Raw genomic sequence first — 23162 nt, forward strand, 5'->3', positions numbered from 1 at the left:
CAGTCTAGAGGCTTGGAGTAATTGTTCCCCGTGGCCAAAGAAAATGAACTGTCCTACTTTAATATTAGCTTCAAGTTCCGGTTGTTTCTTTGTCTGGCAGGTGAAAAAAGAAGAGATGAAGAGTATAGAAAAAAAGTAGCTTTCTGAGGCCCAGTGTTTTATGTATGCACAGATAGATTTCCTTACAAATTCATAGACGTTTAGGCCTAGAAGAGACCTTGTGAGATCGTTGGGTCCAGCCCTCCCCTGCTCTGGGCAGGAAAGACTGCTGGGGTCAAATAATCCCAGTAAGGTATGCATCCAGTCTCCTTCTGAAGATCTTCAGGGTCTGTACCACCTCTGCTGGGAGTCTATCCCAGAATCTGGTCACATGAACTGTGAACAAGGTTTTCCTTGTATCCAGTCTGAAACTTTCTTCTAGGAGTTTGTCTTTGCTCCTGGTTTTCCCCTGTGGTACTTTGGTGAATTGTTGTTTGCCTAGCCCCTGATACTTACCTCTGATATATTCGTAAACTGCCACCCTTAAGTCTTCTCTTTTCTAGGCTGAACAGTCCCATATCTGTCAGCCTTTCCTTGTATGGTTTGATTTTCAGGCCCCTAATCATGCAAGTGACTCTTCTCTGGACTCTGTTAAGGAAGCAGCAACCTGCAGATTCTTGATTCTCTGTGTGTCAGCCACCCTTTGCCAGCATTTGCTGTGGCCAGTGCTGACCAATGTTCTGGGCCTGGTCACAGGCACAAAGGTATATATCCTGCCATTCCTGTTGTAAGAGGAGTACTGGAGTCAGATGATTCCTAGTATCCAGGGGAGGTCAGTGAAAAAGATTTCAATGTGGGAACTTATTATTGGGATTGCATAGTGTTTAAGGCTATGACTGTGCATTCAAATAATCGTTCTCCTAGGTTTGTTCTGCTGGTAGAGAAACGTAGCCACAGACACATGTGCAGACATTTGAATGAGCTGTGGGGGGTGGGCTCTGTGCACACTTTTCAGTGTTTTTTGCAGGCTACATTAGTATGCCTGACAACAGATGGCAGTGCATGCATGACTCAGTCACCCATGGTCAGCCTGTGTTTCAGGAAGACAGGGTCTGCTTTCTGCTGGAACAGCAGTCAAGTGAGTGATACAAGGTCTCCCTGGCTCCTTTGAGGTGGTGCTGGAGGACTGTGCTTTCTTTTGAGAGAAGCCACAGCATGTACAGACATTTTCTTTCCCAGGAGAGACTCTACTGGGAGTGATTTAGCCCTGGTTGTTCCCAGGTTATTTTTCTCCCAGAAGGACTATTTTTCTCTAGAGAAAAAGCCTGAACGACTGCACTTTTGGTTTGTCCTGGGAGAGCAGTGATCCTCCCAGGTGCCATTAGGACTGGGGAGCCATCCAGGGCCTCCCACCCCCAATGGCTGTGCTCTCCTTCTCTCTTCCTAGCTGTACAGGGAAGAGATTCTCCTGCCTTCTCCCTGTGGCAGAGCAGGGGCATGACACAAAACCCTTGCAGGGAACTATATGCAAGTTCCCTAAGGTGCTTTAATTTAGAGCGCCTTCATTTTTTTACTTGATTTAACAAGGATTACTTTTTTACGCGATTGGCCATTTTAATATTACTCTGCAGTCAGGCATGTGTGTTACGACATGGCTGTAGAGTACTCTAAGGGGCCAGATTGCATGAAAAAATGTAACTTCTGTCTGCACTCTTGAGTGAGGTTGATTTAGCTCTCCCCTCAGGGAGAAGCACATGTCCCCCTTGTTCATACAAGCTATGGTGGTTGCCAATATGAAACAATCAAGGACTTTTCTACTGTGCCTCCCACTTCCTCCAATACACAGTGGGAGAGGGAGCCAGAAAGCGAGTGTAACAACCAGAAGTCTTCACTTAAGAGAGTTTCTTGATTAACTAATTCATCACATCTTAAATTGTGACCTGGCCATACATTTAGTCACTTAATAGTGATAAGGAATAAGCCACAAAGTTATTACATAAACTATTTGTAATAATCCTGTGGCTGATTCTTATCACACCTTTAATTGAACATGCGGCCAGCGCCCAGCCTCTGAAGCACTCAGGAGCCTTTCGCTGTATGTGGTGAGCTTCACAGTCACCCCAGTCTCCTACCCCTTCTGCGGGCAGAGGGAGACTGTTGTGCACATGACCCTCGAGTGCACCAGGCTGCAGCCCCTCCACCTCCACTTCCAGAATCTCCTCTCGGTGTTCCCCTCTCAGCTCTGCTTGGTGTCCGCCTCAGGTGTACTTATTTTCAAGTTTTGACCCTTTGACCCACACAAAACTCCTATCCTGTTTTTTTCATTAGTTGTCCCAAGTATTTTGTTGTAATATTCGCTGACTAGCCCCCATACAATAGGGGCTACTCATTAGCTGGGTGGGCCTTAGGGCCCACGCTTTTTTGAATGTTACAGATAGACAGGAGCCTTTCAAGACTCCTGTGTGCTCCAGAGGCTGGGAGCACCCTTCAGGTGATTGGGATATCAGCTGAGGAGCTCACCATGTGATCCCTCACCTGGAAGCCCTGGTCAGCTGATTGGAGCTCTTAGACTAGTGTTGGGGGTGCATTATGCAGTCCCCCAGTTAGGAGCACTGATCAGGCTGGGGTTCCCAGGCATGGGAAGCATGGCACGCACAGCTGTTTGGGGCTGTCAGTTGGGGGAGCGTAGGGAGGCAAACTTCCTACTTGCTACAAGATTGGGCTCCCCCTGCACTGACGATATGGTGTGATGGGACCTGACATGGGATCCAACAATTGCAGGTCCTGCTATGCGTGTTGGCATGCAGGAAGTACAATTGTTTGGAACCTAGATTAGATTCCATCACACCTGTACTCTAACCTCTGTCAAGGGACTCAGACTAGTTTATCTGAGAGGCCGAGTCATAATTTATGAATGAAAACATCAAATAGAAAATTACTGTATGTTATAGTTAAATAATACAGTGTAAAAATATGCCTAATATACACAATAAAAAGAATAATACAACTGCGTGCTTTAAATTAACCTAATCTGAATCTTTTGTTGTTCAGGTGGAAGAAAAGCTAGCCTTACAAACATGAAGTACTTTATAATTAGATAATGTACATATTCATTACAGACTTTTTATGATATGTCATTAATAAAGAAAAGGTCACTCATCTATTTCTCCTTACTACCTTGTCACTGAAAAAGAAAAATCATCTTATGTATAACATCTGTTAAATTTTAGATTGTTCTACTGGATAAAGGCCAAACTGAATTTTTGTTAGATTTGAAAAAAATTTCACTTACATTTTTCACTTTTAAAAGTTCTTCTCCTGTCAGCTGACTGAAATTCTGAGTTGTCTTGGTTTTTGTTGATTTTTTCTAGTGTATGAAAAAGAAAAAATGCTACATTCTCCTTTAAATGCAAATGTTTAACTTGCATTGATGTTAATGAGAGCTAAGGATTCCCATTAAAGGAAAAATGGCTATTTGTTCAAGATCCCTATATGGATCTGGCCCTATCATGCATTCTAATTACTGCACTAAGACATAAGGGGCTAATTAGTGAATGTTTTCTTTTTTAACCATAACTTGTCTTTCTGTAAATGTGATTCCACAGCTGTTCTGACCTAGTCTGTGTTAGTTAAGCCTCAGGGAATTATGGGCAGAAATATTCAAAATTATGTGTAGAAAATTCAAAATAATGCAAAATTAATAGGGGTGCACCAATAGAGATTTTTGGGGACCAATACCGATAGCCGATATTTAAGGAGGCATATAAGCTGATGCTGATCCGATATCTGATACAGCTGCCTCCAGGCTGTAAGTCTGGTGTAGGGGAAGAGCTGTGGGAGGCGTAGATCAATGCCCCCGGCGGTGAGGGAGGGGTTAGGGGTGGGTGCTGCCCAGCTGGGTGTGGGGGAGTGCCACAGGACAGAGGCATGGCTCTTGGGGTGGGGGCAGCTCCAACCGCTGCTTGCACCCTGGGAGGGCAGGGGTGCGCATGCCCCCAGATCTGCGTGGCATGGGGTGAACTGGAGCTGCAGCTGTAGGGTGGCACTGGAGCCGGCACTGTGCAGGTCTTTTCTTGCTGGGGGCTGGGTTTGGAGCCAGCTCTGGCGGCGCTGGGAGGAAGCTGCAGCCACCCCAGATTTTGCCTCAGCTCTGCTCCCAGCCCAGCACAGCCGTGCCTTTTCCCAGCACTTGGATGGAGGCAGGGCATTCAGCCAAGACTGCACCAGGTGGCTGGTGTGGCGGCACTGGGAGTGGAGCTGCGATGAAATTTGGGGTGGCTGCAGTCTCCTCCCAGTGCCACTGGAGCCCATTGCGAGTTCAGCCTTCGGTGGGAAAAGCCCTGTGCAGTGCTGGCTCTGGCTCCACCCTGCAGCTTTAGCCCACCCCATGCCATGCAGATCCAGGGGCAAGCAGCAGCAGGAGCTGCCTCCACCCCATGAGCCGCACCTCCTTCCCACACTACCCCTCTGCCCCAGCTGGGTAGTGCCTGCCCCCTCCCTCACCGCAGGGGGGCATTGATCTGCCCCCCCATGCCCCTCCCTTCTCCTTCCGACTCACCAGCTGGAGGCAGCTCTCCAAGCTGCCAGCTCTGCTCCATGCTGTGGTGCAGCATGGGCATTTATCAGCCAAATTATCAGCCCCATAGGGCTGATATCCGATATAGACAATATTCTTCATATCAGTACCAATCTGATATTGGACCGATGTTTTGTGCACCTCTAAAAATTAATTACTTTTTACAAATTATACTAAATAGATCACTGTTTGAACCTTCTTTAGAAATATATGTAGGTACTTGTGCATGTGGAAGGGGTGTGGTTGGGAGATGGATGTTGGTTGTTTGTGAAGGTGTGGGTGTGTGCGTGTGAGGTTTGGGGGGTGGGTGAGGGTATGGGAGTGTGTGGGGTTTGTGAGGGAGTATATTGGGTTTGTGGGTGGGTATGGGCTCCTCCACCACATGCCCCCCCAGTATAGCCCACACCGCTACATGCCCCCCTGCGCACAGCCCCCTCTGTGCACACCACACCTTCCCCAGTACAGCCCTATGTTGTCACACACCTCCCCCATGCACAGGCCCCTGCCACATGCAGCCCCACTGCACAGCCTCTGCCACCACATGGCTACCCCCTCCCCCCCAGCACAGCCTCCACCGCCAGTAGGCCCTCATGCTGACCCTGGCCACAACAAGCAGAGTACACAGCAGCATGCAGCTCTGGTAAATCCTGGGAGCTGCACGTGGTGGCTCAAAGCCAACCCAGTTTGGCCAGCTGGCAGGCACCTTTTAGGTCAGACTGGGCTGGCTCTGTGTCAACATATGGCACTCACAGCACTGCAGGCGGGAACCATGTGCAGCTCCAGGCACTGAACTGTAGCCATATGCAACCAGGGGCTCTGCCTGCCCTGGTCAGGAGTGCCCTGAGGGTCCACCATTGGCTGATCCAGCTAGTGGTGGGGGCTGTGCACCATGGCGTGGAGGGGTGTAGCGGGGTGGCCCATACCCGGCCACGAACCCCATACACACCCCCACGTCCACCCCACTCTCCTGCAGGCAGTAGCTCCCCTTCCCACTCACCAGCCACACCCTGGGAAATGATATGATATTATGTGATTATGTGCAGTCATACATTTTCCATGCAAAATTACATGGGCACATAATTGTGCAATTCCCTGGGGTGTAGCTAGACCTTTCCCTACTCTGTTTATGAAAGTTACATGGTCCTTTTTTAACGAGTAAGAAATAATTATTGCATAAAGCTGCCATTAGTTAATGTACTTTCTGCAAGACCTTCAGTGCAATAGATAAAAGTACAAGATTCAAAATAAACTAAATTGTAATAGGTTTTCTGAGTATCTGTCACCTTTTATAGAAATTTGATGTTTCTTACGGTATCATTTAGCCATAGCCAGCTGTCCATGGTATATACTCTCTGGTTTGTAAATTGCCAGGCAACCTGCAACAACCTGGAGTTGCTCTAAATCCCAATAACTCTGGTCCAGAGGAACTGAACCCAGTTTTTAGATTTCTATGTATTACCCTCTTCTTCAACTTTACAGTTAACATGTATTTTCTGGATGGACGTATTTCTGTCAGTTTATAGATATAAACTACAACTAAGTTACACAGCTACAGAAAAGCATGTTATATGAAATCTATTTTGGAGTCCTTGCAAGTTCACTTGTGAAACTTCTTTGAAATGGGAATTGTTTTATTGATGAAATGTGGTATGAGAAGGATTCAGATTTTTGTCTTACTGTAATAGGGACTATGGTGGCATCTGTCAGTAAAAGCATCGTAGTTCTGCTACATCTCTTTCTTACTGTCTAATCTTATTGTTTTCTACTGTCACACACAAAATGAATTGGCAAGATTAAGAACCATGTCCACGAAAGATATTTAGGTACCTATCTTTTTATTTCAATGAGAGTTACACACTTAAGAAGAAATTAAGTGTCTAAAGTCTAGAAAATTCCAAGTCTTCTGGTGGTAGTTGGTTTTCTGGCTTGCTGTTACTAAGTAGGCTGCAGTGCAAAGACTGGTCCGGATCTTAGGCTTTGAGGGTTAGTACAAGGGTAGCAGCTTGTCTTTAGATGTTGGGTAGTGGGGAGGGGATGCCTGAGAGGACTGGTAAGCAGTGAACTAGGGTTGGCATTGGTAATGGTCCTCATGATGTTGTTAAGGCTGGAATCCATTAACCTAGTGTGAGTGCTTTGGCCCCATACTGGTGCATAGTACTCAGCAGGAGTATATGCAAGTGCCAAAGCAGAGGTGTGAAGTGAAAGGAGCTCCTCTTCTGTTAACCCTACCCTGGACCCCTTCTAGATGCTGGTGGTAGGTAAGGTCCAGCTTGACTCCTAAATAAGTAACTAGCCCGGTTGCTAGTCTTGACTTTTCTCTTTCTTTGCTTGGTTGTTAATTAGGTGGAAGGCTGTTGCCAGTTTTAGTGAGGCTGAGTTGGAGACACCATTTATGGAAGTAGTTGGCAAGGGTATTCATATCTGATGTAAAAGCGGGTTCAGTATCTTCCCATTGCTTGCTTGATTTGTTGGGAGCCAGGTTGTTGGCATAGCTATACTTCTTGGACTGGGTGTCAGGCAGGCTGACAGTGTACACTTTGAAAATCAATGGAGAAAGTACTGAGCCTTTTGGGACACCATTCTTAAGATTTCTAGGGCAGCTTTCCTGTCCATCAATGGTCTTAAGAGTGAAACCACAGTTCTGAAGCATAAGCATAATAAAGCTGACGATTGTTTTGTCAGGTATCATTCGGAGGAGGTTGTAGCAGAGGCTATGGAGCCAGTCCATCAGGATAGCATCAACCTTTTCCCCAGCCTCAAAGCTCTCTTCAGTGTCTTGAGTAAGGAGAGTTAACTGCTCCACTGTTGAACTTCACTGTTTTAAAACTAGCCTGCTCCTTAGGCAGGTGCGAATCAATTATGGGGTAGCCTCTGGCATAATCAGGTGTTCCAGTAGCTTGAATGGAATTCATAGGAGGGAGATAGGTCTTTAGATCTTTACATCGTCCTTGGGCTTGTTAGGTTTTAGGACTGCAATGACTGGTCTTTATCCAAATACCAGGGATCTTGTTGCATTTGACACAGTTGGAGATGAACTCATGAAGCCAAATGATCATCATCTCCCCAGAGTTATGAAGAAATTTGGCATATATGCCATCAGGCCCTGGTGATTTGTCAGTCTTTAAAAGCTTAAGGGCTGTCTTCATTTCCTCAGTACTGAATTCTCCAGGCAGGTATTGGGACCATGAGTCTTCCAGAGCTGTTTGACTTTTCTTTATCTGCCTATTGAATTCCTTTTCAAGTTTGATGTAGTGGCCATTATGCACAAGTTGAGCTGCAATGGGATCAGCTTTGACTTCACACTTGCTTATGCTTTGTTTTTTTCCCTGAGCTGGTTTGCAGTTTGTATAAGTTTTCAATTTTTCATATGTGGCTTTGCGAAAGTTCCACCTAAGTGATGGTCTGCTGTTAGTTGATGCTGCAAAGCTTAGATGTACAATTAGCGATGGCCAGTGTAACTGGGAGCTTCTCCAGCACTCATCTGGTAAGCTGACAGCTGACACTTACACTTGAGAAAGCCAGGTCAGAGTTGGTAGTTATCTGCTATCTTCTTTATTCAAAGCTGTCAGGTTCTTTGGAGTCAAATAGCAGATGTAAGTTGTTTGTTGATGTTCAGTTAACCAGGAACTCTCCCCATCAGGATTTATGTTCTTACACCCCAGTCTGTGCTATGAGTTGAAATTGCCAGCTGCAACACATGGGTGTTGGACTGGGGGGAGCTGGGCAAAAGATAGAGGAGTTTCTGGAGGCGTATACACATTGACAATGGAAGTGTCACTGATTTTGATAGTGAGCCACTCAATGTTGTCATCTGGTGAGGAAGCAGCTTGGCACCACTCAGTGTAGTATCTCTTCTGACAAAGACTGCAAGTCCGTAGGTCTTGGTGAGAGTATAGCTGTGCTGCTTCCTTTGATATTAAAATGTAGGATGGTAGACAGATTCATTGCCTACCAGCAGCGTGGGCCCAGAGGCTGTAACCACTCACCTTAAAAGGGGCACTGTGCTTGGTGTGAGAATTCTACTAGCAGTCCCATAAGCTACTCAGCTGGTAGCAGTCTGAATGCAGGAGCACCAACAAAAGTGCAGCATTAGCTTCCCTCGAAGTACTAACTGAGTAGACCATGAGAAGGTTGCCACATAATACCCCTTTTGGTGATAAGTGTAAGACTGCTTAGTGGTCTTACTAAGTGGTAAGACTATAAAGGAAAAATATTTGACTGATTGTTTAACCCTATCAAGATTATGATGTAGTTCTTACATAGTGAGCTATCTACATTTTTGTAGTGAAAAACTTGACATTAAACATTTATTTAATCTTACATTTGTCATATAGCAAGTTAAAGTGGGTACAATTTTCACTTGGAATTTTTGTAACATTGTTTCTTCATTATAATAAATAACAAAAATCAGTTTTATGCATTTCGGTATGGTATGCAAAATATATTTTCAGAATTTGAAATGGGTAACTACTGATAATTAGCTTTCATTAGGAATTACCTTGCAGCTGATAAATTAAGTAGATGTTACTGTAATTTCATAGGACCTCCCCTTACCCCCTTTTCCTTCCAGGCAGAGAATGAAAAATTCCTGTGTAGTATTTTTTTTCCAAAGTATTTTACTTTTGTCTGTCAGCAGTTGTAGAATCCAGTAGCTACACAGTGGAGCTGTTGTGTGAAAGTGTATTCTCTATATTTTGTTTATATATAAAATAATTGTTAGTGTTGGTAGCTCATCACTAATGTCGTCAATTAGTAGGAAATAAAGTTTGTGTGTACAGACAGTAAAGGGAAAGAATGTAACAAGGTTGTTGGTTTTAATATCAGTTTTCAAAAGGTATTCATCAGTAAAAAAGGTGTTATATTTTTTTCCCTCTGAAGCAAAGTTATGTATTTTACCTAACTTTCAAAACAACAATAAGCTCAACATTTGTTTTCTTTTGGAATTTTATGTTAAAAGTTAAGCATCTTCCCCCCCCCCCCAGGTAATGAGTCTTTCTATTGTTGTGTTTCTTCTTTTACCACTTTAGAGCAGTGGCATTCACCCTTTTTAAAAAAATGTCAAACCTGAAAATCAGAAATGAGCTGAGGGTCACATAGGAAAGTATTATGGTTTTATACTTTTGTATATTAATTTAAATTATTTTAATATTAGAAAGGAAATGTACCCTTTTAGTCATTTTAGGCTTATTAATACAAAGGAAAAAAATCAATATTCTGTAGCGTTATTTTAAATATAGTGATTTAAATATACAGATGGAGACTGCTCAGCTGGCAGGTACTATACCTTACCTTAGCTCCTTGTGCTCTGCAGTGTCCTGCCAGCGTCTTCAGGGGCTGAGGTGGTATGGGCTTTTGATTGACTGCCCAAAGATGGCAAGTTTGAGGCCATAGCAGAAGTTCTCGCAGCATGGCCTGTCAGAGTCTAATGGATCTGCAAATTCTGGTAAATACCTTGTCACAAGGACACGAAAAAGGAAGGACCAGCATCTTCTGAATAGAGAATTGTTTGCTTTGAGAACATGGTGGGTGTGGGACTGTGGTGTGTCCCAGAGCAGCGGGGCTTTCTTTGAAACAACTCTGCCATTTTCAGGTGCTGTAGCCGGTCCTGTGCTGTGCCATGTGGGTATGTGTGCATGGGACTGCCAGGGGCAGGTCTCCCCTGCTTTTGCCCTTCCAGCTGCCAAAGTTTTCATAGGGCTCTGGATGTCAGGAGCTGAGCATCCCGCCACTTGCTGTTCTCCCCCCCCCCCCCAACGCATGCACGCACGCACACAGCAGGGAAATGAGATGATGAATAGGGGCAGCTGGGAGTTAGGTTGTAGCATCCCAAAGAGACTTGTGGACCCTGTCACCAAGCATTTTAGTTGTGAGAAGTGCTGAACTGTATCCATATCTTTCAGCACCTGTGGTTTTGCTGGAGGTAAAAATTCATCAAAATCATCTTTGCTCCCTTGATTATCCATGTTTTTTAGCTTGACCTTGTTTTCTCTGATCTTGTGGCAGCTGCAGCACTGAGTAATTCCCTATTAGATGGTTGTTCATACAAACAAATCCCTGTCCACAGCCTTAGCAGCTTCAAGGATTTTTATTGTGTTGCCAGGAAGTGGAACATCATTCAGGGGGTCATCAAATTGGTCCATATCTTTGTTTACTTATCCCCTTGGCACAACAAATTTACTTTGAAAAATTGTTTGCAGCTTATCTTGCCTTGCCTTAACAAAAGATTGAAGACAATCTAGAACATTTATAGACTTCAGAACTTTCTGAACATCTATGTTAGGGCTCATGTGAAAAGCAACAGTAACCTGGTTGGCAGTGTTTTGTTGGTAGTGTCCCTACACCTTCTTATTTGTATCTCGATTCCTAGATTGTATCAAAGATGAAGAGTAAAGGGGGCATGAATTTGAGCTGAATGTTCGTGAGAACCATTTCTTGGGGATGTGGACACATTTGTCCAGTAAGAGGCAATATGCAGTATCTTGAGCTCGGGATGCTAAACTGATAGTCCCACTTTTTAAGATGGTTGCTAGACAGGTCATCTCTCATTCAAGCATTTGCTGAAGTGTCTCAATTGAAGGGAAGCTTAGATCATTTTTAAAGGATATTACTAGGATGTTTTGACCGCCTAATTATGAGTTGTGGGCGTTCTGATTTTTCTATCCGTGTTAGCACAGATTAACATTTCCTGCATTCTTCGTGAAGTTTGTTTTCATGTTATAGTATTTTTTTTAAAGTGGAAAAGAAATAAATGGTTGAATTCAGTTTTTGGCCAAGATTGCAGATACATAACTTGCAGATATATAATAAGACATATGTGTAATTATAATAATTATATACTGCTTACTATATACTTGTATAACGTGTCATGCTTAATTATAAAAAATACATAAAAAGGACTATCTTTTCTATAAAAATTACATGGTCCTTGGGCTTTGTAGTTCTGTATTTGCTAAAACTTTGGGAGCTCTGTTTCAAGCTATGCTTGACTGAAGGAACTGAAGACTTCTACACCTTGCTTTTTCTATTGTCTCCACTGAATCATTCACTTAAGGCAGTACTTCTCAAATTTACTTGCCCTTGGACAACAGACAGTGAGCAATTTTATGCACTGTAGGCAACATCATGCTTTGCTTTCCTTGTAGGATAAATACTGTTAGAAAGGTTTGCATGCAGTACATTGCTATTGAGGTATGGTTTGGGGGCCACTGAGTTGATAATTAAGTATGACTTGGATCTAATAATATTTCCTTTAATATTAACCAGTTGAGGTCTAAATTTGATCATTTCTATGCTGTGAAAATGTAACCCACTGGGGCATAGATAAAGCAAATGTTCCCATGGTATTTAACTGGCAAAGTTCCACCTTTTTCATATTCGCTGCATGAAGTGAATTAACTTTTCTCATTTTGATTCTTAAACACTATCATTTGCTATATTAAACATAATTAAATACCTTTTGAATGTAAGTCGGAATACCTGTTTTGTATTGGCAACCAGTATTACACATGTGGCTGAATTTGGTTAAGCTTAGAGCAGTGGTTCTCAACCTTTTCAGAGTCGGGGCACCCAACTTCCACTTTTCTGAATGTGGCAGAACCCCCAGCTGAGAATCACTGTTGGTGCTATTTCAGCTTACCTCGTTGCTTTCAACCAGGTTTTGCTGCCTCTGGATGGAACTGTCCATCATGCCTGCTACACAGCCAGCCTTAGAAGAGCTGTGCTCTCCCTGCATTAGGGCCCTCTAATCAGTCTAAAACAGGCAGGAGCTGCCTTGTGCTGTGTAACCCTTCCTGGTCTGGCATCCCCTACGCTCCTCCTGGAAACAGAAGCAGAAGATATACTGTATTTACTTAAAGATAAGATGGGGATGCAGTACATTGCTATTGAGGTATGGTTTGGGGGCCACTGTGTTTAAAAATGGTATGTTCTGTGATTTTTAACCCCCCCTGTAAATTCTGTGGTCAAAAAGCCCCAAAATTCTCTGGTTAAAAGCCCCAAATATACAATTAAACTGAAATGCCACTATAGAGGGTGGTGGGGGGGGTGTGTGTGTGTGTGAGAGAGAGAGAGAGAGAGAGAGAGAGATAAGTACCTATAAACTTTGGTATTTGATTTTGGGTTTTTTATCATGGAAAATCAGAGCTCCTCCTTCACTTACCAGGATGCAGGTCCAGGCCCTTTACTCCCAAGTCATGGCCCCTGAGCCCTGCCGGTTCCCATCACTCCCCACCCTCTGGCTCTGCTAATGCCCCTCCCCACCCATATCCCTCTGCCCCTCCAGCTGCCAGGGCTACAAAGCCAGAGTCCTGGGTCCTCAGCCTGCTGCAGCAGCACCTGAACCCAGCTTCCCTGCTCCCTCCCATGGGTGGCACAGCCGGAGTGGAGCCTGGGGGAAACTGGGGGTGTATGGGCTGCCTACTGCAGGCTCAGGCTCCCAGCCCTGTTGCACTCCCTGTGGGATCTCCACAGCCCAGTGGGCGGGACCCAGTGTGGTGGGGTAGAGTGGGGTCAGGTGGGGAAGCTTGTTCCTGCCACTGGGAGCCCTGTGCTGCCATGGTGAGGCCCCCCATGCCTTCCCAGCAGCAGCAAGGGGCACAACCCTGCACCGTTACCCCTGCTGCTGCTGGGCAGGCAGGGGTACCTCACCATGGCAGTGTGGGGTTTATAGTGGCAAAGATCTTTCCCACCTGGCCCAGTCTGCCGTGATGCTCTCAGTTGTGTGACTCTGACTCCACCCTGGCTGAGCCACCCATGGGAGGGAGCAGGGAAGCTGGGTTCAGGTGCTGCTGAAGCAGTCTGAGGACCCAGGGCTCTGGCTTTGTAGCCCTGGCAGCTGGAGGGGCAGAGGGCTTTGGGTGGGGAGGGGCATTAGCAGAGCCAGAGGGCGGGGAGCTGTGGGTGGGGAGTGATGGGAACCGGCAGGGCTCAGGGGCCGTGACTTGGGAGTGAAGGGGCTGGACCTGCATCCTAGTAAGCAACGGAGGCAGGATTTTCCATGATAAAAAAACCCCCAAATCAAATACCAAAGTTTATAGGTACTTAACATTTTACACACACACACACACACACATGGCAGGTGCTTCCCTTGGGAATGTATGCAGCAGGGAGCCAGCCTCCGCCGCGCCCTGATGAGCCGACCCCATCCCACTCCCTGCTGGGGCCCTGCAGCTGCACATTCCAGCTCCAAGGCACAAGCCCCATGTTCTGCACCTGCTGGACAGTAGCCCCAGCCCCATCCAACTTCCTCCCTTCCTCCCTATGGGGCCTTCATCACCTCTCCTTCGCTGCCATACTTACCTATAGGAGCTGCTTTCAGGCTGCCTGACAGCCATGTGCATGTATGAGCTTGCACATGCATTTGGCACCTCCTGCCTGATTGCCCTCCTCCCACTCCCCCAGCCCCTTGCAGGCTGCAACTCTGCAGAGAGCTTTTTGCAAAAGTGGGAAATCTACATGTTTCTCCCTTAAAATGAAAATTCCATGTTTTTCTCAGTTAAAAGGGAAAATCTGCATCTTTTTTTTCTATGAGAAATGGAAAACATGGATCCCTGAAGATGATGCCCCAATAATTTGGTTCAATACAGGTTTGCCTTGATTTATGCTGTACATGCGTTCCTAGAGAACAGTGTATAAATCAAATTTGTATAAAGCAAACCCACTTTACAATGTAACAAATAGGGATAGGTTCCCATGGCGGTGAGGCAGGGAGTGAGGTTGGGACTAGGGAAAGGGTGGGGGGAGGGGTGCTGCTCCCAGGATACGCAAAGCAGAGGGAACAGAGCAGAACTCACCCCAGCCCTGACTGCTGTGGCCATGGGAGTGGCTGGTGCCAGCTGCCTGCAGCCACTAGGCTGTACCGTGTTCCGCCTGTCCCTACTCACCTCTGCTCCTGGGCTGCTCTGTGCCCTGGTGTAGGCAGCTGGTGTTGACTGCTCCCAGGGCTGCTGCACCCAGGGCTGGGTTGAGTGGGGTCACGGCCCTTTGCCCTCCCCCCACAGACATTCCTGCTTGAGTGGGGGGGGAGCATCTATGCTGATAGCATAAGAGTGAATTTACCTTGGCTATAATGAATTATGGGTCTAAATATGCTCATCGCATAAGAGTGAATTTGCATATAAAGAAACCGCATAAATGGGGGGGAAACCTCTATTTATATGGAAGTTGTATGGAAATTTTATAGATTTTTTGTTATAGCTTTCCGGGTATAGAAGCTAAGAATTGGAGGGTTGTCTTGGATCTCACTGTTGCCTGTTACAGGGAAAGCAGTGGCTGAGGGTAGAAAGTGTGTCAGGTTGGTCCCCTTGCCCTCTGCCCTGCTCAGTTCTTTCCCCTGTAGCCTTCCTTCCCCTCTGTCACCTGCTCCCCTCCACTCCCAAGTCCCCCCAATCTCTGCCTCTTTCCCCCACCAGTTCTCCTCTAGTCACTGCCTCTTCCTCTTCCCTCCCCACCTGTTCCCCCCGTCTCTGCCTCTTGCCCCCCAATTCCCTAGTCTCTGCCCCTTTCTAGCCCCCTTACTGTCAGATGCTGGTTGGATTGCTCCATCCTGGAGCACAGCATGTGGAAGCTCAGCTCTTGCCTAGCCATGTAGCAATGTTGGTGCTGCTGATTTGGCCAGGCAGGCAATGCAACAGCATCAGCGTTGCTGACTGGCTGGGCAGGAGAAGGAGTTTCTATATCAGAGGTGGGCAAAATGTGGCCCACCAGGCCATCCTGTCTGGCCCATGGGGCCACTAAAAAATTTAGAAAATTAATATTAATCTGCCCCTGGCTGCCTGTCATGGGGCCCTCGATGGCTTGCCAAAACCCGGTAAGTGGCCCTCCGCCCAGAACAATTGCCCGCCCCAGTTCTATGTGCTCCACACCCAGGAGAGACTCCAGCCCAAGCTGGAGCCCAGCAGCACATCACAGTGAAGGGGATGGATGGGGGAAGCAGAAACAGCAGAGGGGAGGTGGAATGGGGTGCAGGAAGCTACTGTGATCCAGACTATGGCTCTGACTCTGACTCAGGGCTAGAGTCAGAGTCATAGCAGCTGTGTGCTCCCACCTCTGCTTGATGTATGAATGTAAGACAAGGGGCTATTTCCCCTCATGCTGACTGGATGAGGGAACCTCATCTTATATTCAGGTAAATATGGAAGTTCTATCTTTACCTGTTTTTGGGAGGAGCATAGTAGGTGCTAGACCAGGAAGTACTGCACAGCATAGCACAAGACAGCTGTACTGCCTGCTTTAGGTTGATTATGCAAGGTGAGTGCACAGGGCGGTTTTACTTGGTTGCTGATGCCATGACACCCCTGAAAGGGCCTTACAGCTCCCCAGGGTGCTGCAGCACCCCAGTTGAAAACTGCTGGTTTAGAGAAATCAAAATATGACTGAAGCTCCATAGAGGGTGATTCTGTTGTGGGATAAACACCTGGCACAAGAGAAAAACTGTTCTGTCTCAAAAAAACTGGATTCTGCCTAGACTGGGCATCTGCCCTGATTATAGACTTTGGTGCCTTAATGGTCACTGTAGTTGTCAATGTGAAATCCTTAGTGTAGACAAGTAAGGTCAGAATCCATATCAGTGCAGCTTATTTCTGCTTTAAACCAACCTAACACCCTTGTGCTCTCTGACCCCCAGTACAGATAGTGGCTTAATTTGGCATAGGATCAGTACACTGGCTATGTAGTTTCTAGCAGGTTAGATAATTTTTCTTTGCCTAGTGGTTCCAGCTCCGCAGCCAGCAGAGAACAAAGTTTTTATGGATCTTGGGACTCTGCAATAACGTTTTATAAAAAAGCCTATATAATTAAGTCTGCAGTGTGTGAACTGAATTTGAATAAATTATTATTATATTATTTAGTAGTTATTCTTATTTTACTAACTTCTGTTTTAAAGGTACATAGCATTTGCTTTTGAACTTGGTTCAGTACACATTAATAAAAGGCTTATTGTATTCATTTTTATAGGAGACTTTGCAGCAGTTGATCATGATGTCCTTGCCAAATGTCTTAATAATTGGCAAAAATCCCTTTTCTGGTAAGTAATTAATTAATTAATTAATATTTTAAAATTAACATAAAGAAATAATTTGATGTTAGTTTCATAGACCATTTCAGTCTTGCCTGGGCATCCAAGTTAGAACTTGCTAAAGATGTAGAGATGAATATTGACATGCACATATATCTTGTATCACGTCAAGGTCTGTTTGCCACATATAAACAGAGCATGGGCTAGGGGGTCACAGTTTCCCTGGAAGTCCTTTTCTTTACACTGATGGACAGACCCAATCCAAATATGTAGCAATATAAGTTTTTTGTGGCTGCTACCAAGAGGACTGTGTCCATTCACAGATATAGAATAACTGAAAGCTCTTTTTTGAGACAATGTCTGGATACATGTTCTGCCATGACTATGTGCTGCCTTGTTCTCAAGTCTGGAGACACTTATGCCTAAATCAGCAGACTCCTGTGCTGCTTCGGCCCCCCCACCCCCTTTCAGACAGCTGCCCTTTGAAAATGAAGCCAGGAACATTTCTACCATGTGACAAAATTCTTCAGTACCTGTTGCACAATGAAAATAGTGTCTGCCGGTGGTCTCAGCCTGTTGCATAAAATTGTTTGTAAAAAGTCTAAGAAGGTTAGGAAAAAATTGACCTAATTAGTCCATTCAGAACAAGTCTACTGATGCACCCAAAGATTTTTAACTAGCATATTAGATGAAACCGTGGATGGTAGCTGGAGATAATTTCATGTTTTAAAGATGGGAGACATTCTAACATGTCACTCTTATCAGAGGAAAGAACTTGTGGGGAGTGAGAGGTTAAAGAGTAGTCAGGGAGGAGAAATGGTTTAGATGCACTGGGGTTCAGGAGCTGAGATGGGAATGAAGTTACAGGAGTAAGGAAGGAGATTGAGTGAAAGCAGATGAGAAATTTCTGCATCTGATAAAATGAAAAGAGAAGTGAAGAAGAGGAAATAAGTGGCCATACCCTGTAGAAAGAGAGCATAGTGGGGGCAAAAGAAGGGAAATGTGAATGAGAGGTTGGTGAAGAGGCATCTGGGGTTGCGGATACAGGATTCAGTCTGACAGGAATCCAGTTGTTCTTTTAAACACTTCTCCTCTCCACCCTGGGATCTAGTAGAAAACATTCATTGTAATATTCATCCCTGTGGCTCTGTTGGTGTTCCTTGTTCTCCTTTGGTATATAAGAATCCTTCATCTACTCTCCCAAGGGAGAATTAGTGCTCTGTCCTCTGCAATGCATCATATTTATGTAAGGGAAATAATTGGTACAGTCCCACAGCCTGCACCAGCAGGAACAGGACTCTGCTTTTCTGTAGTGCAGGGGTGTCAAACTCATCTAGCCCCACAGGCTGGATGACTGGTGCAGGGCCAGTCCATAGGCCAGATGCATGGTGTGTGGCCAGCCCTATGGGCTAAATTGGGCCCAGGCACCCCCCATCTCACATGCTGGATCCAGCACATGTAATGCTTGCTCTGGCTGGTCTGGAACTGTAAGGGTCATAGGTGGATTGGCATAAAGGTTAGGCCACTGAGGGAAACCAGGGATGGGTCAGAGTTCAGGAGCCACATTACTAAATCTAGGGGCAGCGTCCACACCACAGGCCAGGAGTAGAGTCCAGGAATTGGATGCTAAGCTACCAAGTCTGGGGGACAATCCACAGAGCGAAGTCCAAAAATAAGCCAAAACTAGGCTTAGGAACCAGGAGGCTTGTCCCAGCAGTGGGGGTCAGAAATGTGGGCAGGCTGGAAGAGTGTTGCCACAGGTGGGAATAAATGGGGAGACTGAGCTCCCAACAGCCAATCAGAAAGCCAGCTGGTTAACTAGCTGGGCAGAGCTTGTTAGCCGGAGACTCAAGGCAGGTGTGACTACTCAGGCAGTTAGCCCAAGCTGGGCTGTGCCTGCTAGGATTCCTGACCGGGACTGTGCTACACGCAGCACCCACTCTGAGCCTCATGCTGCCTGTGGCACTCACCCTGAAGCAGGCGGGAGTGGGGTAACGTGCAGCTGGGTGACCAGCACAGGAATTGCATGTAGCGTTATGTCCCAGACTGGCCAGGGTAGGCACTGTGTGGGGCACGTGTCCCAGACTTGAGTGGGGGAAAGAGGTGTGTTATGTGCATCATACATCCCAGGCCCTGCATGTGGGGTTGGTTCTACATGTGCTGTGTGGGTAAGCTCCAAACTGTTACCGCACTGGGAGTTGGATCCAGTCCAGGGACTGTATCTTTGACACCCTTTCTTTAATGTACATCCCACTTCTTGGCACTGGGTGTGTTGCCATTATCAGGAGGCGATCAAAATAATTCAGACCACTGTAATTCTTTACCCCCCTTTTGGTAATTACTTTTTAATTTTCTAGAAGCTTTGATGAAAAACATGTGCAGGAAATATCAACCGTATTTTCTTTCTCATCAGTTCTTTCCACTGTGAACCAGTTTATGATTATAAAGTGTTTTAGGTTCTCACATGGCAAACACCTTGGAGATTTCTGGGAGGTAGCACAAGAAGTCTTACAAGTTATGGTACATTTTGCACTGCTTTGTGCCTAGTCAATTAGCTATGCCATTAACAAGGAGGTATTGAAACCAACACAAAAAAATTGTGGCAGACACCAACATCTATAACACTCGCATGTAAAAAAGCAGTTGGGCACTATTGAATTTCATCCAAAAGGTTAACATTTTTTCTCTCTGCATCAGCTCCTGGAACACTTATAGGATGAAGACAGTTCCTTTCTTCAAGTTTCTTCCAAAACAAAAAATCCAAAAAGTGGTGTCATCCTCAGATGCCACCAAGGAACAAAGGACCAAATATCTTGGTGTCTGACCAAAACACCGATTCCTCTTTCAGTCTACAGATCTCTTTTTCAGACTAGCAAGGGATCAAATATGATTATGTAATTTTGGATAAGGTGTTGTAACTTATAGAGAAGGTCATGGAAGTAGAGGGGGAGATGTAAAGTCTGTTGTGTGTGGTGTAGAATTATTAGGCTGAGTATTGCTAGAACTTTGTTAGCTGCTTCTGATATAATACTGTCTATGTTTGTACTGACAAATCCCTGTAGTCTCTAAAACATTCAAAGCTACTTTCTATTGAGTTGGAGTTATAAACATCTTCCCTTAGGAAGCAAGTGATATTCCACGCAGTTTTACCAGGTAGACCCTCTACTCGCTGTCACAGTTTACAGAGGAACATTGGAGCTGCCAAGAAAGAAGAGCTGCTGTGATAAGAGGCCATCTGTCTCATTTTCCTTGAGTATACATCTCACATCTGCCTCATGGCAACACACTTGATACCATTATCAGGAGCCAGTTGGAGAGCTATAATAACTCTTCCCCCTCCCCAGCAATGCTGAATTATTTTCTGGACGCCTTGACTCTGTGGGTCTTGGAAATTATAAACAAGGGATATTCTATCCAGTGTCAATTACTTCCAACCCCACATCCTCATTCACTGTCTCTAACAATGTTTCATGAGAAGGGTCCCTGAAGAAAGTAGTTAAATCTGCTTTAAATCTTGGAGCTGTGGAAAAAGATCTTCCTGGAATACAGAGGGAAGGGCTTTTAATGCTGAAGAAGGAACATTAGCTCATTCTCTAGATTCAAGACTTTTCAGATTCAGATTTCAGGATGATACCATGCAAAGTTCCTTCTCAGAACGCCCGGCTTTTGCATATTCACACAGAATATACCTCAGCTTTAAAGAAGGAACATCTCACTGCGCTTTCTTAGTCCTTGGTCTTTTAACAGCAAGTCGGATATTCACTAAATGCTTAATGGTCATGGCAGGTCACCTAAAGAGACAAAGGACTGAAGAATATCTATATTAAAACAACTGGGTCATGTAGGATCTCTGTAGCAGGCAAATGATTCCATCCACTTTAACATTAATTTGTTTTCCACCTTGAGAATCAGGAGCAACAAGGAAAAGTTCACAATGTGAAAAATTTCAAGGATACAATGTTTAGTGGTAGTGTTAGAGTTGAGATCATGAAGAGCACATCTAAAGCAGAAGTATCCGCAGGTTTACCCAGAAACATATAAAAGCAGGACACGTGGACTACTTGCTACTTGTATGCCACCGAGCACACCAAACTTAACCATTTTCACACAGAATATAAGTGAAAAGCAGTATATTTACTCACTATGCAGACTTAAGATAGTGAAGAGAGAATGCTTTTGAGTAAATTGGTAGAAGGAGATATGACGTTATTGCTGTTTTCTCCTCTTTAGCTTACCAAAGGGCAGTTTAGAGTTACCTCCCCACTGAGATGGGAAGTTCATGTAGCTTGCTTTCAAGTGCCTGTGCTCCCTGGGAAGATCATATGTGTATAAGGCTAGGGACAGAAATTACACATAAACCAGCTTAAGGGATCAGAAACTGATTCAAATCTGTAACACAACAGAAATTCAGTGCGCTTATACTGCTTTCAAAATGGCTGAAACTGGTTTAACATAAACCTGGTTGGATGTACTATCAGACTGAAATGCTTTAGGTTAAACCAGTTTATGAAACTTCTGTACAAGATGCCACCCCAGTTCAAATTAACTTATAGTCCCCCAGCATCCCAGGATGCTTTGCAGCCCTGGGCTATGCCGTGTGCTCCGGAGGAGCAGTGTTGGGCCCACCCTTCTGCTCCCTAGCCAGAGCACTATCACTGTTCTGGCTGGCTGAGAAGATGGTGGGGGTGGGAACTTGGCTCCAGACCCCAGCTGGGGTCGCCTGGCAGGGGCAGAGCAGCTCATGTCAGGCTTTTCCCCCTGGTTCTCTGCTTGAGCGAAGGCAGACCGCTGGCTGGTGTACTACCAGGGGGAGAGGGGATTTAAACCTCTGCCCCTGCCCACATGGGACCGAGACCTGGCACACCCAGCTGAGGTCCATGCAGGCAAGGGTGGGGGTTTAACCCCCCTCCCATCATACTCAGTGGGCCAGTGGGGGCCTGGCCATGCCTGCCCCCCCAGCTTGAGCAGGGAAAAAGCCTTGGAGGGCTTCTTTTCAAGCCTTTCTCCATTACCTTTTGTAGTGACTGGAAGGTGACAGGGGCGGGCAATTATTTCGGGCAGAGGGCCGCTTACCCAGTTTTGGCAGGCTGTCGAGGGCCGCATGGGTAGCTCCGCCTTTTGACAGGTGCCCCACCCCTGGGACTAATATCCCAGGGCCAGCACTGGTGGGGTCCAAAGCAGGGCACAGGCTGGCAGGGGTTTATGGAACTGGGGTGGGCAGCACCAGTAGGGAGAGGGGGGCAGCTGGTCCGGCTCTATATTCCTGCTGGCTGGGACCCCGTGCTCATGCCACCCTGCTGGCACTAGCCCCAGGACACCGGTGCAGGCCCCGTGTTCCTGCTGGTTCCATGCCCACTCACACCCTGTGCCCCCCAGCCCTGCGGTACAGGCAGGGGGTAGTGCACAGCCCTAACCCCCTGTTCCCTGGCAGGGAAGAAGCTGGTGCTGAGCATGGGGAAAAGCAGCCCTTTGCCCGCCCTGTGGCCAGCGCTCCCTCCTGCAGGTGCTCACAGCCTGCCTCAGGTTGCCCATGCCTGCTCAGGACAGCCCCACGTGGGCTGCGAGTGGCTGCAGTACAGGGCAGGGGAGGGGCCTCTTTCGTTCATGCCAGGAAAGAGCCTGAGGAAAAGCTGTGTGTGGGGAAAAGTGGCCCCTCCTCCACGCCATGAATGGTGCTCCCTGCTGCAGCCGCTTGCAGCCCACGGGGCTGTCTGGAGAAGACACAGGCAGCCCCATGTGGGCTGCAAGCAGGGTGCTGGCCGTGGGGTGGGCGAAGGGCCGCTTTTCTCACGCCTGTGTTCAGGTTTTCCCCGGGTCACTTTTCCCTGGGGTCCTTCCCTGCCCCTCTCCCACCTTCTCCCTTACCTGAGGTACCAGGGCAGCCACATGGGCCCAGGCCAGAAGACCCTGCTGGGGCTTCCGGCTGGGGGGAGGCGGGTGGGCCCTGCTGTTGTGGGAGCCTGCTGGGCTTCCCTTCGGTCCTGCTGCCCTTGGTTCCTGTCATTTTTTTTATATAGATGTAACAGTTATGTTGGAACAGATTATACTAGTCTGTTTGTCCACATCCAGAGCCATTAGCTTAGCGTGCACCACATTTCTGGAAAAACACAGCAGCAGTGTTTTATCATGAGACAGGGAAAATTGTGACTGTTCTTTCCTCAACTCCGCTCAGTAAGAAGTGGTTTCTCTGGAATGGCTGCATCTGTTATCCAATTATATTAGCAGTTCTGCATTCAGTAGATTTACAGACTCTCTTGCTAGATCAACTCAGCAGTAATTTTCTGAACTTCATGAAAAAGCTCAGTCCTGAAGAACACCTTTTATGGGTGGGGAACATCCAAGAATATTCGCTAGATGTCAGAGTAAAATATTAAATACTCTGTTCAAGAAGACAGTTTTGCCTAGTTTCCTTATTGGATGCTTTTCTCATCTCATGGTCATTGGGGATCATTACCCATGCTGCCAAGACTGTTGGATAAATATAAAGCAGGAATAATCATGCTGTCTTTGCTTGGTTTAAACATTTCTGGCATTTGAACCTAACGTGACTCTGTCAACATAGCTTCCAGTCATGCTTCCCCATTACCTAATGTC

The 23162-nt window shown here is 46.1% G+C and overlaps 1 protein-coding gene across 9 annotated transcripts in view; it reads left to right on the forward strand.

Moving 5' to 3' along the window:
- Positions 1-23162, forward strand: part of CCDC88A (coiled-coil domain containing 88A) — a 192637-nt gene that overhangs the window by 51685 nt on the left and 117790 nt on the right. For all 9 annotated transcript variants that reach the window (XM_019549268.1, XM_019549270.1, XM_019549272.1 and 6 more), the window contains exon 4: positions 16508-16577. In XM_019549268.1, coding sequence (XP_019404813.1) covers positions 16508-16577 — 70 coding nt within the window. The remainder of the gene's footprint in view (positions 1-16507; positions 16578-23162) is intronic.

The sequence above is a fragment of the Crocodylus porosus genome, unplaced genomic scaffold (genome assembly GCF_001723895.1).
Source record: "Crocodylus porosus isolate Cpor-Errol unplaced genomic scaffold, CroPor_comp1, whole genome shotgun sequence".
In the NCBI taxonomy this organism is placed as follows: domain Eukaryota; kingdom Metazoa; phylum Chordata; order Crocodylia; family Crocodylidae; genus Crocodylus; species Crocodylus porosus.